The sequence below is a fragment of the Rhinolophus hipposideros genome (assembly GCF_964194185.1).
Source record: "Rhinolophus hipposideros genome assembly, chromosome: 19".
Classification (NCBI taxonomy): Eukaryota; Metazoa; Chordata; class Mammalia; order Chiroptera; family Rhinolophidae; genus Rhinolophus; species Rhinolophus hipposideros.
Window position 1 is genome coordinate 2,141,550 of NC_138065.1, and position 15,481 is coordinate 2,157,030.

At 60.1% G+C, this 15,481-nt stretch overlaps 1 protein-coding gene across 5 annotated transcripts; it reads left to right on the forward strand.

Moving 5' to 3' along the window:
- The first annotated feature begins 331 nt into the window (after nucleotides 1-331).
- Nucleotides 332-15,242, forward strand: PBXIP1 (PBX homeobox interacting protein 1). Of its 5 annotated transcripts, XM_081025775.1 has the most exons (12): nucleotides 332-624; nucleotides 1,038-1,087; nucleotides 1,694-1,798; nucleotides 7,583-7,669; nucleotides 9,295-9,421; nucleotides 9,676-9,740; nucleotides 9,813-9,978; nucleotides 11,364-11,597; nucleotides 11,959-12,002; nucleotides 12,142-12,273; nucleotides 12,898-14,111; nucleotides 14,606-15,242. In XM_081025775.1, the coding sequence occupies exons 1-12, from the start codon at nucleotides 522-524 to the stop codon at nucleotides 14,685-14,687; spliced, it is 2,409 nt and encodes an 802-aa protein (XP_080881901.1). In that variant the 5' UTR covers nucleotides 332-521; the 3' UTR covers nucleotides 14,688-15,242. The 5 variants fall into 5 exon arrangements, 4 of the variants coding, with proteins under 4 accessions (XP_080881901.1, XP_080881900.1, XP_080881899.1 ...); XM_081025774.1 differs by lacking the exons at nucleotides 332-624; nucleotides 1,038-1,087; nucleotides 1,694-1,798 and adding an exon at nucleotides 5,257-5,335; XM_081025773.1 differs by lacking the exons at nucleotides 332-624; nucleotides 1,038-1,087; nucleotides 1,694-1,798 and adding an exon at nucleotides 5,272-5,486.
- Nucleotides 15,243-15,481: the final 239 nt, after the last annotated feature.

A 15,481-nucleotide genomic window follows, 5' to 3' on the forward strand; every position in this document is an offset into this window, starting at 1 on the left:
CGCGCGACCGCGGCTGTGTGTGGCCGGGAGGGTGCGGCAGGGCGGCGCCTGCGGGGCCACTGTCCGGGGGGCGAGGTTCGCGGGTGCCGAGGGCACCCCGATCTCGAGCGGCCCCGCGATGCCGGCCTCTGGGCGCACAGGCCCGCGCTCGGCCGGGGCGGTCCGGTCCGGCCCGGAGGCAGCCCGCCGCCGCCCCCGTAAGGCACGGCCCCGCCGCCGGCGCGCAGTGGTACGGCCCTCGAGGGGCTCCGGGAGCGTCGGCCAGTCCCCGCCCCCCCCGCCGTCTCGGGGGTGGCGGCCGAGCCGAGTTCCGGTTCCGGTGGCTGCGGCCGCGGGCGGGAGAGCGGCGGCGAGGCCGGGGCGAGCGCGCGCTGGGCGCTCGGGCTCGGCGCCTGCCCCTCGCCGCACTCGGGGTGGCCGCAGCGCGGGGGCTTCTGGTGCCCCCGACTCCCGTTCCCGGCGATGATGCGACCCTGGGGCGCGTCCGTCCCCCGCCGCCGCTGACCCGGGTCCCCCACTCCATGGCCGCTTCGGCGCCGCCCCCACCGGACAAGCTGGAGGGAGGTGGCGGCCCCGCACCGCCCCCTGCGCCGCCCAGCACCGGGAGGAAGCAGGGCAAGGCCGGTGAGAGCGCCGAGGAGGCTGGGGCGGGAGACACGGGGACTGGGGGACCTCGGAGGGAGGCTGGGGCTGGAGGGAGGCGGGGGTCCTTCGGCCGAGGGGCCTGAACGGGATGAGGGTGAACCCCTGCAGGGGTGGGGGGCCGCTGTCGTAGATGGAGGACCTTAGGGTTTGGGGGCACGTGGAACTCAGGAGCTACTTGGGAGTCTGAGGGTGTCCAGAGACGGGAGGTCTCACCGGGAGGGAACGTGGCCCTGCGATTTCGGTTTCCCATGACACCTTTGTTAGTGTGTGTTAAGTAAATAAGCAAGCGGATCCTGAAGTTAGAAGGTGCCTCCGGAGCGGAGCACCGCTGGGAGGAAGGCGGTCGGGGAAACCTCAGGGACACTGAGCTCTGCCTTCTGCTGCTCTTCCAGGTTTGCAAATGAAGAGCCCGGAAAAGAAGCGAAGGAAGTCCAATACTCAGGTGAGTGAATGGTGGTAGGGGGACAGGGGGAGCCACCCTGTCACGCCACTATGTTTGTGGCTTGCTCAGGTGCAGGGGGAGAAAGCTGTCCCACCTGCTCTGTGTCTGGTCCTTTCCTTCAACTTCACAATAAATGGGTGGTGGTGGTGCTGGTGGTGGGTGGAAATGAGACCGTTTGACCGAAGATCTTACCAGTCAGGGTTAGAATCTAACTCGCCCATTTTTCCTGTTCTGTTCTGGTTCCCTCATGATGCTAATTTAACACCTACCGCTTACCTTTTCTGGGTGCTTGGGATTGTGCTAGAGTGCTTTGGCGGTTTGGGGAGATGGGGTGGTATAGTTTACAGATGAGGATACTGAAACCCGAGTGAAACCCCTGTGTCAGGATCCTGACGTTCTGCAGTGCCCGAGCTGGGGCTCCCGGTAGTTCTGTGCTCCACCCTCGGCTTCTCTGTTCCACCCTCTGCATTCTGAGGTCCATCTTGATTTCACACCTGAGCTGCCTGGAACCAGCTTCCAGAGTGTGGATGGACTGTGTTTCTGCTGCTCTCCTGGCCTAGCATGCGCCTCCCGCCATGACCCTCTCTTCCTCACCTGTCCCCCCAGGGCCCTGCCTACTCACATCTGACGGAGTTTGCGCCACCCCCGACTCCCATGGTGGACCACCTGGTTGCCTCCAACCCTTTTGAGGATGACTTCGGAGCCCCTAAGGTGGGGGGCACAGCCCCTCCATTCCTTGGCAGCCCTGTCCCCTTTGGAGGCTTCCGTGTACAGGGGGGCATGGCAGGCCAGGTGCCCCCAGGCTACGGCACTGGGGGTGGAGGGGGTCCCCAGCCTCTTCGTCGACAGCCTCCCCCTTTCCCTCCCAATCCTATGGGCCCTGCTTTCAACATGCCCCCCCAGGGCCCTGGCTACCCACCCCCAGGCAACATGAACTTTCCCAGCCAACCCTTCAACCAGCCTCTGGGTCAAAACTTTAGTCCTCCTGGTGGGCAGATGATGCCAGGCCCAGTGGGGGGGTTTGGCCCCATGATCTCACCTACCATGGGACAACCTCCCAGAGGGGATCTGGGCCCCCCTTCTCTCCCCCAACGCTTTGCCCAACCAGGGGCACCTTTTGGCCCTTCTCCTCTCCAGAGACCTGGCCAAGGGCTCTCCAGCCTGCCCCCCAACACAAGTCCCTTCCCTGGTCCGGACCCTGGCTTTCCCGGCCCTGGCGGTGAGGATGGGGGAAAGCCATTGAATCCACCAGCTCCCACTGCTTTCCCCCAGGAGCCCCACTCAGGCTCCCCGGCCGCTGCTGTTAACGGGAATCAGCCCAGTTTCCCCCCGAACAGCAGCGGACGGGGTGGGGGCACTCCGGATGCCAACAGCCTGGCACCCCCTGGCAAGCCAGGGGGCGGCTCAGGGCCCCAGCCTCCTCCAGGCCTGGTGTACCCCTGTGGTGCCTGCCGCAGTGAGGTGAATGACGACCAGGACGCCATTCTGTGTGAGGCGTCCTGCCAGAAGTGGTTCCACCGCGAGTGCACAGGCATGACAGAAAACGCCTACGGGCTGCTCACCACCGAGGCCTCCGCCGTCTGGGCCTGTGACCTCTGCCTCAAGACCAAGGAGATCCAGTCTGTGTACATCCGCGAGGGCATGGGGCAGCTGGTGGCTGCCAACGACGGGTGATGCTGGCCAGGTGGCCCAGGGAAGCGCACACATCCGTCCCTGCTCTTCCAGGGTGATCGTCTCCCTGTCTGGCTCTTGGTCCCTGTTTCCACTGGCTTCCCATCCCCCTGGGGCAGAAACGCAATGGCTTCTGGGGGCATACGAGGAATTGAGGTGGGCAGGCTGAAGAGCCTGGATCGCTCACTTTTCTGGAAACTTTCGCGTCGAGATCTAGAGAGATCCAGGAAACCAAAGCGCTGCCGAGCAGAACCATTTTTCGGTGGCTGTCTCTGGAGGCGCAGGGTTTGGCTGCAAGAGAAAAGAGGCTGGAGGAAGGTCTGGGGGGCAGGGGGATCCTCTTTGCAGATGATGGACGCCCTCAAAACCTGTGCCTAACACACTCCTATCGAGCCCCATAACTCCAGCCTTAGCTTTTGGAGTCAAGTGTTAAAGGTTTCTGGCCAGAGGAGTTGGGGGTCTCTTCTCATCCCTGCAGTAGCCCTTCCATGGGCTCTGGGAAACAGCTTTAGGGAATAAAAGGGGATTTTCCCCTTTTCCTACCCTCCCCTTGTCTCCTCCAAGACCTGCTCAACTCCTCCCCTCTCTGAGAACCAAATAGCTTGAAGAAGCGGGAGAGTTCTTGGCCGTGGCCGGTTCTTGGTGATTTGGGGCTTCCAGACAGTAGGTAAGATGCTGTCGGGACATATTTCCCTCATACCAAAGTTACTGGTCCTTTCTCAGCCTCTCTTTTGCTTTTCTAATGACCATATTTTTGCCAAAAATAGGGATATATGGTCTGACAGACCAGAGTATTTGAAGTTTGGACAGTCCTGGAAGCCTGGACTCTTGTGCCCCTCGCCGTCTGTTGCACATGATTCTCTGCGCTGGTCTTTACCTTCTGGCGCCCTTACTCTACCCCCGCCTCCCGGTGGCTTGAGTGAAGGAAAGCTTGAAAGGGTGCAGAGCCCTTATACCTCATTTCTCCTCCCGAAACAAGGATCCCTGTCACAGCCTGTGGGTGGCAGAGGTGGCAGGACCCCCATGGCCGAAGTCCTGAAGTGCAGCCCCGGGCCCGGGTGTTTTTGCTTCTCTCTCTCCCTGCTGTTCTTTTTACCTTCTCGGGCCTGGTGAGCTAGCAGTTCTGCTCTCAGCCAGAGTCCTGCACTGGGCTTTATTGGTTTGATTTGATTTGTAAAGCACGGGCTGCCAGAGATGGGCCTGGGGCTTGACCAGGAGCCTCTCACAGCTGCCCCCCCCCCACATGTCATGCACACATTCCTCAATGGGGTGGGGCAGGCAGGCCTCAGGTGTGGCCCTGAGAGGAGTCAGTGGTCCCTGGACCCTGGGCGACTGCAGAACTCGCCTGCCCAGGCTGAGCCAGCAGCCTTGGACTGTTGAGAGAAGGGAGCGGAGCGGCTCTGGGCTTCTCTCTTCCGGTGTACCCCCACTCTGAAACAGAGAGGGCAACCCCCCACTGCCCCACTTTGTGTTGTGTTAGTGGTTCTGTTTACCCCCTTTCATCTGTTGCTGTTTCTGAGATGCCTCCCCCATCTGGGCATTTTGTAAAGTGGCTCCTGGGGGAGGTCTGCTCAGTCCCGCACGCCACTACTTTTTGGAAGAAAGTGGGGGTGGCAGAGATGTGGTGGGGCGGGGGGGCTCTTTTGTACGGTTGGATTAATAAAATGAGTTGAAAATCCAGACAAGGACTCCTTGCTGTTCGTGTGCGTGAAGGTTGGAGTGAGTCGCTGTCCCCTATCCCTGCTGTTAGTGGGAATGCAGAAAGGCCGGCCCTTGAGCTCACCCCGGTACTAGCTGCTGGGCCTGGGCCTGGGCCTGGGCCTGGGCCTGGACCCCACCCTCCCATGTCCCCGCTGTGAGAAAGTTTCTTTTCTGAGCACATTCCTGAGCTGGGCCTGGAGCCAAGAGGGAGCTTTGGCTCCAAGGCCTGGGGGAGACAAGTGCCAAGTTCGTGGTTCTGGGTTTAGCGCCCACCCACCAACCCCCAGTTGTTTGGATTAGGGTTCAAGTGTATCTCCAAGGGTGGGGGAAGGGGCTGCCCCTGGCCCCGCAGATGTCATTTGGGGATACTTTTCAGACCCTTCTCCCTTTTTTCAAGGAGTATCAGTGGCATCTTTTGACGATGGCACTGGAGCAGGGTGGGCAGGGTGGCAGGAGGGCTATTTCCAACCCACAATTTGCTGCTCTCTCCTCCCCCAGCCTGCAGCTGTCTCTGTCTATCCCGGGACCAATCTGCCCTGTCTGTGTCTCGGGAGATGTCACCCTTTGCCTTTCAAAAAGTTTGGGGTCTTCCCTCTAGAAACTAGACACTAAGAAAGGAGGGGTAACCCACAGTTCGTTGTACTGGAACCCCAGTCTCTAGTTGGGAGTTAAGTCCAGGTTTGAGGGGTTAGCAGGTTCCCCTTCCCCTCCCCGGCTCTCAACTCCGACTCTTATTGGCCAAAAGTTTCCGCCCCTTCAGGGAAGTTGACTTCCCATTGGTCAGCCCCTGGTCACGTGACTCCGCTCCTTTCGGGGGCTGGGAACTAGGGGAGACAGCCCCAAGTTCTGCTGAAGACTGAGCGAGAGCTGGGTCAGGTAATGCCCTGGCGGGGGGAGGCCCGCAGATCCGCCGTGGGACCGAGGGCGACGGGAGCGGAAGGGCGGAACTCGGAGGGCTGGGCCCCGCGGGGCGTCCACGAGCCGCTGTCCCTGCTGGGCCTGGGCAAGGGGCACCGGGCGGCCCCAGGCAAGTGCTTGTGGCCCTAGGTCCTTTCCTTTGGAGGCTTGGGGTAATAACTCTTAGAGGGCTTGGTATTAGCCAGACCAGACTTGCCAGCTTTGTACCGGGTGGGAGAGCTCCCCCTTTAGCTGTCTTTTAGAAATAGCAGCAGTCTCTGACTGTCGTTCGAGGATGTTTTTGTTGAATCTGCCTGAATGAAACGGGGGAGGAGTGGCGGAGGGAGTGGAGGTAGGTTGTCTTCCAAGAGGTGGATGAGAAGAAAGGTCTGAAAACACAGCAGGGAACGGTAGAGATTAGACAGCAGAAGGAACTTCCTAATAAGGTAGTGAGATGTTGGCTTGGGAGGACTGGGGGGGGGCAGTGTATTTAGGAATCTTGGGTGAACCCCACCAAGAGAGAGATACCAGCACTTAGAACCCTGAGTGCGGGGTTCCAGACTGCCTCCTGTTTGGGTCTCAGAAGTGTTTGTCTTGTTGACCCAAATCCCCTTGCGGGTTTCCATGGAGACCGTGCGTCTTACATCACCCTGGTTGCCATGGTGCCTGGTTCTGAAGGACCTGAGCAGGCTGTACACAGCCAGGGATAAACAGGGACTTCAGCCCAAGCTACTGCCACTTCCTTCCTGCCACCACCTGTTAACAGTCACACGCAGCCACTGGGGATGGGGAGATGATGACAGCACAGGGGGCGGGGCCTGAGAGCTGCACCGCGATGGCTCTGTGGGTGCCTGTGGGAGCTGGTCAGGGTGTCCTGTTGGACTTGGTGTGGGGAGTCACTGCAGCCATTCTCCTGTGTCCTTGTGGGATAGGTGTGTGTCTGGGAGCCACGGGCACAAGGGAAGACACCGTGACGGTCCTTCCCTCGTCCTGGGCGTGGACCTTGGAGGGCCACGGGAGGTTATTAGGGCCCTGTGCAGGCCTTACACCCACTCACACGGAAGGGACATAGCGTGTGGCTTCCCACGGAGACCGCCATCCGTCTCCCCCAGCCTCACTTCCCTCTCCCAGGGTTTCCTTATGGAGTCCTCTCCCACTTGTTAGTCTTCTAGCCCCTCAGTTAGAATTATTTCACCTCCTCTGAAGAATCACAGTCTAAGTCTCTGGGGAACACCTCGTCAGCTGCCCGCCTGAGGGGACAGTGTGAGCCTTGGAGGAAGGGGTAGGTCCCTCTCTTCTTCCCCTGCTTTGTGTCAGGCTTTGGAATTGAAGGGACTTCCCACCCCCACCCTGTCAGGTCGGAGCAGATCAGCAGGGACAGGACCTCAGCGCTGATTGTTGTCCAAGCTTTGCAAACTGTCCAGTCCTTATACATGACAGTTGCCCTAAAGCCCTTTTCCCAGTCACCTTCAAGTTCCCTAAGACAAGACTCGGGATAACTAGGAAGGGAACAGAATTTAGAATGGAGGGTGAGAGTGACAGGAGATGGACCTAAGCTGTGCTCGTGGTCTCACCCTTGGCTGCGCGTGGGAGTCACCTGGGAGGGTTTTAAAAAGACCCGGGCCTGCGCCGGACACTAACCCTTCGAATCAGGATGTTAGGTGACTCCAGTGTGCAGCCAGCATTGAGAACCCCTGACCTCGACCAGACAAAGGACACGGTGGGTGAGAGACTTCGGGCTGAAGGTGGTCCTGGAGTCTTCTCTTCAGCGCTGGGGGAGGAGGTAGTGATTATGGGGAAACCTGGGGGGCAGTGAAGGGAGGGCTGTGCTATTTTCCTCGCTCTTCCTCTCAGCTGTTCATTTTTGCAAGTCAGAGCAGCCACCTTTCTGGCCTTCATCTGCCCTGCTCATAGCAGGAGGGAGTTGGCCGGTTATTCCCCAAAGCCTTTCCAGTGTCTGCTTCATCGACCTTTCAAGGTCAGTTCAGTTTCCCAAGGCCCTGTTGGTCCCTGGGAGAGGCAGACCTCTCTGTGGCTGTCAGCAGGTTCTGATTTGCAAGGCAAATACTGCCCAGAAGAGTTGAGGTGTTAGGGTCACAACTGGAACCAGGCTGATTCTGGAAGCTTCTGCCCAGCCCTTAAACCTTGGAACCCAGCCAAGGCTGCTCTCCGCACCCTGCCTCCCCTGAAAGGAGCTGGGGTCCTGAAGGGAGCTTTCCTCTGCAGGTGGCAGCTGCAGCAGCCTCGGGGACCTCAGCAACTATGGCCTCCTGCCCAGACTCGGACAATAGCTGGGTGCTCGCTGGCTCAGAGGTGGGAAACACAGGCCTGGGAACCACACGGAGACGGGATTCTTGCAGGGCTGGGATGCTTTGTGGTTCTGTCCCCTCCCTGGTCCTGATGGTCACCTGCATCACCTCCTGCTACCTGTGAGAGGCATTCCGGTGGCAGGGGAAGGAGATCAGGTGTTGGGATTTGGACCATGCCCGGGAAGAAGGGTACGACTAGGATGAGCTGTGAGAGTCTGGGAAGAAATTTTGGTGGAGAGATCAGCATGAGCAGAGGTTCTGAGGCAACAATGGGAAAGCCGTTGAGGGAGACTAAGAGGGGACCCGTTGGATGAGGTGACGACATGGGTCAGAGAGTTGGAGTGAGGTTGGGGGCAGAGCCCAGGAACCTCTGGATGAGGCCTGAAGGGCCTGCCTGGCTCAAGGAACTCACTGAAGGGCTTTGAGTGGGGGCGAGGTGGGCAGGACACTCACTGCCCTGGGCAGAGCGTGAGGCCACTGCGAGGGCTGGGTGGGGCCTGGGAGAGAGCGCTTTACTGTCCAGGTGGTAGTTGGTGGGGCAGGAACCCCGCGGGCCCTGTGCTCCCAAAGCCACTGAAAGGCACACGGGGGGACTGAGAGGCTGGCGAGTTTGTCAAGGAAGCCAAGCCCTAGGGGCTTGGTGCCTTCTAACTGCCAGGAGGGGAGGAGATGCAGAGTTTGGGTGCCCTGGAGGCTTGTGGCAGAGAAGGACAGATACCGCGCTCTCAGCCAGGGCCCTGGGGTGCCTTTGTTGACAGTTGGGCATGTCACCTCGATGTCCTCCCCTGCAAAAGGGGGTTTGTGATTGTTACCTTGTAGAGGTGGCCATGAGAAAAAAAGTGACTTGAAAATTGCAAAGAAAAATGCTAAGGTCAGGAGTTATTCTGGGAGGGGTGGCGGGAGCCATGGCGGTGGGCATGCTCGGACGGGCTGAGCAGGCGGTGGGCCTGCTCGGAGGCAGGAGGGGCTGAGCCCGAGCAGCCAGCCCAGAGCACCGTGGGGCCCAGGCTGTGGTGGCCTGGGCTTCTGCGAGCAGGTCCTGGGGAAGCCGCACGTGGGGCGTGGGGAAGGCTTGGAAAGCTTGGAATGTCTAAGCGATGCAGGTGGCCCGTTGTGGAGGGAAGACTGGGGAACGTGACTGTAGCCCCTCGGTACCCGGGGGACTTTGTTCTCTTGCCACCCTCCCACCTTCCAACCAACAACTGGGTTGGTCACTTGTGGGGAGCGAGGGAAGTGCTGATGCTCTTGGAAGGAGCGAGACCCAGGCTCTTATCTAGCCAGCGTCTGGTGGGGGCTGGTTCGTCCAGGGGTCCAGTGCCTTGGCCCAGCGGTGCTTCTTTGGTTAACAGAATCTTGGCCTCTGAAAGTTCCTCAGAGAGGAAGGGAGGTTGGGGAAGGGCCAAAGGCAACGTCAAGCTGAGACGCTGCAGGGCCAGCCAAGACCCCCCCCCCCCAGCCCCCTGCGTTAGATCCGCTCACTACTGAATTATTCTGTTTTTGTGGCACGTGGGTTGGGCTCCCTGAGCAGTGTGGCTGGTCCCAGGGACCCTGGCAGAGCACCCCGTGCTCCTGGTTTTGTCCTGTTTTCCTTCCTCTGGACACTCCTGCTTGTGCCCTGACCTCCCCCAGAGCCTGTCTGTGGAGACCCTGGGCCCAGAACCCAGGATGGACCCAGAACCTGAGAGAGCTCCCCAGGCCCCTCCGAGCCCCTCCAAGGCAGATGGTGGAGAATTGGCTGGGACCTTGGAGGGAGAAGGTAACAGGGCCTTGCTGAGGGTGGGGTGCAGCCATCTGTCCTCCACGTTCTGGGGGTTTCCAGTTTCCTCAGGGAGAGGGAGGTTGGTTAATCTTACTTCCCACGTTAACCTCGGTTTAAGACCTTCTTCCCTCATTCCATCCTGGCTTCTTCCTGCCCCTTTCAACCCAGCAGGGCCCGTAGGAGCCCGAGGGTGTGTTGGGAGTTCAGTTGGGGGCAGCAGAGGTTTTTCTGGCCCTTTTCTCCCATCACAGAGACCCTTTTCCAGAGTGAAAGCTTCCCATCTGGTCCCACTCTGCTGGAAGAGACTGAGGCCAAGGTGAGGACCTTCACTTGGGGAAGGGGAGGAAGTGGGGAGGGCCAGGAGCTGCTCACTCTGTGTCTGTATCAGGGCGTCCTGGAAGGTGATGGTCTTGGTATGGAGTCCCCTGGCCCAAGAGACACAGTGGCCCAGGGAGACTTGGAGGAGACCCTTGTGGTGGCAGACCTGGGACCGGATACTCAGGACCTGAAGGATCAGAGCCCCCCACAGAGCCTGTCCTTGTCCTCCAAAGCAGGTGAGAGTCCTCCTTGTCTCCCTTTGACACTGTCCTTCTAGAAGGTATGGGAATGGGATTAGCTGTCGCTCCTGAGCACAGCTTTGGTCCAGGCCCTAGGACTCAGGTGCTTCCTTAAATTATATCAGCGAATCCTTACCACCACCCCGAGGACACTGAGGCTCAGAGAGGTTAAGTGACTTGACCAAGGTCACACAGCTGTTAAGTAACAGGGCCCAGGTCTGGTTGACTTTCCTCTCTGCCAGGGGACCTCTCTCAGGAGTCAGCTCTCCTTCCCTGAGTCCCTGCCATGTGTTAGCTCTGGGCCTGGGGGAGGCGGGAGGGCGGATTGGTCAATGTAAGACCAATGTAAGGGGCACAGCACAGATGCAAAATGAGAGTCAGACCATGAGGGGTGCAAAAGGAGATGTAAGTAAGGTGCTTCACAGGAGGGGAGGGTGGTCCGGTCAGGGGACAGGCTGAGGAGAAAGGAGAGGCAGGGATGGCTGGAGAAGGGTTCACAGTCGAGGTGACAGTTGAGTGGAGCCTGGAGCAAAGAGTAGGAGGCAGAGAACGTTCCAGGCTGAGGCTGCAGCATCAGCAAAGGGCTGGGGGCCGCTGTCCTGTGCTAAGGAGGCCATATCCAAGGCTTGTGGCAGAGAAATTGAAGGGTGACAGGTGGAGGGGGAGCCTGGGGCCGGGGCCATTTAGGAGGCAGTGGCAATGGTCAGGCAGAGCCTGTGACGGCCTGACTAAGGCAGACCAAAGCGTGTGATGTCGAGATGATCAAGTGTTGAGATGTGTGGGTGTGAGCGAGGGCACAGGCTGGCTCCGTGACAGCCTTTCCCTGAACTGGGGGAACACCAGAAGAGAACCAGTTTGGAGGGCAGTGCATCGAGTGCTTGGTCCTGCGGGACACCCAGGCAGGAGTGACCGGTGGGCAGGCAGACGTCTGGGCCTGGAGCTGTAGGGAGGACAGGTCAGGTGCTACAGATGAGGGCTTCCTGCGCTACGGGGGAGCCGTCAGCGGTCTGGGTGTGGGCGTAGTGAGGAGAGCAGGGACAGAAGTGGTGCCCGGGGACCGCCGCCTTTAGGCCGGGGCAGAGCCAGGGAGGAACTGAGCAGGAGCGGCCTGAGTTAGGACAGACCGGGAAGATGGATGGTCAGCAGGCGCTTGATGTCAGGCACATGTGGGGGAAAGAGGGTGCTTTTAGGATGCAGGCTGCCCTTGTCGTTTGCAGGCTGAAAGGACGGGGTGGCAGGGCGGTCATCGACGCCCAGGCAGATGTGGGCAGGGTCTCCAGGTGCCCGTCTCTGCAGTCGGGGCTGGGGGCCTCCCTGTCCCTTCTGTCCCTACGTCCCATCCTTCCAGTTGCCTCACTGCGTGTCCCCACCCCTTCCTCCAGCTTGGATCAGGGAGGAGGCCCACTGCACTAGCAGTGGGGATGACACAGACGTGGACGTGGAGGGTCTGCGGAGGCGGCGGGGCCGGGAGCCCAGTGGCCCTCAGCCCGCGGTGCCCCTGGGTGTGGAGCACCAGGCCGCAGGCGAGGGCGTGGGCGGGGAGCTGGGCATCTCTCTCAACATGTGTCTCCTCGGGGCGCTGGTTCTGCTGGGCCTGGGGGTCCTCCTCGTGTCCGGTGAGTGGTGCCTCCCCGCTGGGGTGAACCTCTGCCCTCCTGCCCGTTACCGCACTCCACCCCTCTGATGGCCTCAGGTGGAGAGCAGTGAGTGGGGAGGGCCCTGGCTGTCCCCTCCCAGCCTGAGGGAGGCGGATGGGGCTGGCTCTCGAGGTCAGAAGTAGGGAGGCTGGGGTTGTGCATTTGTTGTTCAGTTATGCCTTGTCAGCTGTTCAGGGTGACCCGTGGCCCTTAACCTGCTGGACCTCTCAGCCACGGGTGGGCCCAGGGAGGAGGGTGATTGTGCATGGGGAGAGTGGGGGGGTTGGAGGAGTGGGCTCTGTGCGCCTCGGGGCCAGTTCAGGACGTCACTTTCCTACAGGGCCCGTGGAGGAAGTGGAACTGCAGGTCTTTCCAGATGCTGGGGTGGGTACTGAGATGCTGGGTGCTTTGGGGGATGGGCAGGTACGTGCGAGCATGTCCTTCAGCGTGTGGGCCGGGTGGGGGAGGTCGGGGCTGCCTGGGCTGTGGGGCAGGGTGGGGTAACTGGTTCCTTTGCCCTTAGGATGGGCTAAGGCAGCAGCTGCAGGCCTCAGAGCTCCCGGACGGTGTCCCCAGCTTGCAGAACATGGCCCTTCTGCTGGACAAGCTGGCCAAGGAGAACCAGGATATCCGGCTGCTGCAGGCCCAGCTGCAGGTGGGCATTAGCAGGAGGGGCGGGGCTAGGCCGGCCTGCCCTAGGTCAGGGGTCTGTCCTGGTGTCCTCCCCCAAAAGAAGTTTCCTGTTTACCCACACGCCTCGACCCTCTGCCTTTCCCACTCTAGTCAGGTCATCTGCCTAGTTCTCTACTCATATCCCTCATGCTAAGGTTCAGGCCAGGGCTGACATACCGGTTTCATGTGACATGCCACCTCTGATTGATTGGTATGGTCTGCATGGAGCATTGTGTGGGGAAGGATTTGAAGACAGTGCCAAGGCTCAATGGGAAAGAAGTGCTGTGATCGACTGTTAATGTCCGTTCCGGGCACGGGAGGTGGAACCAAGGCAACGAGTGCCACATATTGGCTATCCTTAGGTGAATCGCAGAAGTGTGTGTTTATGTAAGGACATGGAGGCTTGTGATGGAATTTGGGGCCCGCAGGGTCTGGTGCAGGTTGTGGATGGGGAGGAGGATGAGAAGCAAGTCCTCTGAGTGTCCCAGGCCTTACAAGGGGCTTGGATCACCTGCTCACTGTACCAGAATGGAATTGAGCTAGAAGGCACTAGGCCCATCCTGAAAGGACTCTTCTGTGGTGCCCTCCATCGCTACCTCCATTCCAGGCCCAGAAGGAAGAGCTTCAGAGCCTGATGCACCAGCCCAAAGGACTAGAGGAGGAGAATGCCCAGCTCCGTGGGGCCCTGCAGCAGCGCGAGGCCTCCCAGCGGGTCCTGGAGTCAGAGCTGCAGCAGCTGCGGGCCCGGCTTCAGGGGCTGGAGGCTGACTGTGCCCGGGACACAGACGGGGTGTGCCTCAACTGGGGCAGAGGCCCGCAGGGTGGCAAGATCACCAAGGGGCAAGACCCCAGTGGGCAGGAGCCAGGCACTGGCTTCCTGGAGCAGAAGGAACGGCTAGAGACTGAGGCCCAGGCATTAAGGCAAGAGCTGGAGAGGCAGCGGCAGCTGCTGGGGTCTGTGCGGCAGGATCTGGAACACAGCTTGAGGGATGCAGGCCGAGGAGACCCAGCTCGTGCTGGCCTGACTGAGCTGGGCCACAGGCTGGCCCAGAAGCTACAGGGCCTGGAGAACGGGGGCCAGCACCCTGGGGTCCCTGCCAATGCCTCAGAGGCCTGGCATCAGGAGCCTTCCTTTCAGAGTCCCAGGGAACGGAGTGGAAAGGGAAAGTGGCAGGATGGGCAGGGGAACCGGAAGGCTGAGCACTGGAAGCACAAAAAGGAGGAATCTGGCTGGGAAAGGAAGAAGAGCTGGCGGGGTGAGGAGGATAGGAAGGAGGGCAAGCCAAAGGTGGAGGAATGGGGCAGCAAGAAGGATGGTAAGCGACAGGGCCCCAAGGATGCCCCCAGAAAAAGTGGGAGCCCCCACTCCTTTGGAGAGAGGCAGAAGCACCCTCAGTGGAAGGAAGGGGCTAAAGACAGGCATGATCCCCTACCACTGTGGGCAGAGCTGTCAAGACACAAGTACCGGGTGCCCCAGGGCTGCTCGGGCGTGCATGAGTGTGCCCGGCAGGAGGGCCTGGCCTTGTTTGGCATGGAGCTGGCCCCAGTGCGACAACAGGAGCTGGCCTCTCTGCTGAGGACGTACCTGGCACGGCTGCCCTGGGCCAGGCAGCTGACCGAGGAGCTACCCCTCTCACCTGCTTACTTTGGTGAGGATGGAGTCTTCCGCCACGACCGCCTCCGCTTCCGGGACTTTGTGGATGCCTTGGAAGACAGCCTGGAGGAGGTGGCGGTGTTACAGACCGGTGATGACGAGGAGGTGGATGACTTTGAGGATTTCATCTTCAGCCACTTCTTTGGAGACAAAGCACTGAGGAAGAGGTGGGCAGGTGTGGGGCGTGGGGTCCTGGGGGGCAGAGGAGGTGGCGGCAGGTGTGTGTGAATCAGCAAGAGGCCTGAGTCCGGGGCTTCGGGTTGAGGCCTTATCTCCACTTTATTCCCCCACTGGCTTCCCTTAGAGAAGGCAGCAGCAGTGTACTTTCCTATCTTCCCTTGAGGGCAGGAAGCTGCCCTTGCTCACCGCCCAGGGGTCCTGGGGAGTCCCCTTTGGGCTGGGGGCATTTTTCCTCCTCAGTTGTCCTATCCCAGACATGTACCTGCCCATCCCCCACAGCACTCAGTTCCCACCTTCCTGCCTCCCAGGCGGGGGTGGGATAGGGGGGCTTCATCCTGGGAGACCAGGCCTGGCTCCCAATATGAGTGGAGGTGGCTGCCTTAGGAGGAAGAGGGTCCCCTATCCTCAGGGAGCCCCTTCGCATTACATGGCATTGTCCTCTGAAGGCCCCTTCATGCCCCCGCCCCATGTCTCCTCACAGGTCTCAGAAGAAGGACAAACACTTTCGGAGTCCCAGAGTTGTGGGGCCCAGGGAGGAGCACAGCCACCACCTCAGGGGCTGAGGCCGGCTGTTATCTAACCCCTGGGGACTGTTACACTGCCATTTCTCCTGGCCTGGTTGGTGTCCTTGGATGTCCTTCACAGGAGAGTGAAATTACCCAGCCCTGCACTGTCACTTTGGCTAGGAAAAGGCCTTAGCTGAGCCTGCCGTGCTGTCTATGCAAATATATGCAAATGTTCAGGGCCCTAGGCCTCGACCCCTGGTAGTCTGATTGTGTCCCTCCAATGGGAAAGGGGATGGGGGAGGAGCCTGGGGCTTTTTGGGGGGTGAGCTGGGGTGGGGGGATGACATTGTGATTCTGAAGCCAAAGAGCTTTCCTCCTGTGTGCTGCCCCAGTGTGGGTCCTGGAAGCCAGGCCACCCGTGCCCCTGGGTGCCCCCTGGGGTTTGAGAGTTACTGGCTGGAGGCCCAGCATGAGGTCTTTCCCTGGGGTTTTGGTAGATTTGGAAGCAGCTGTCCCCAGGGGTGAAGTCCCCTTTTTACCCCAGCTTCTCACGTGGCCTCACCTCCCTGTTTGAACTGTAGACTCGGATCCCAATAAAATGCTGTTGTTGGAGCTGTGACATTGGATGGAGCTGTCACTTGGGCTGATTTCTAAGCACAGGCACTGCCCCCCTCCCTAGGCACGGGCACTGTCACCTTCTCCCACATACTCTGTTCTCCTCCCTTTCCCCTCCAGCACCTTCAGGCCCTCTGGGCTGGAACACCCCTCTGCTTACAGCTGCCTTGCCTGCACCTCTGGGAGATGTAGAAAAACGAGCGTGGGTTTTGGAATCAGTCCTGGGCCCAAATCCA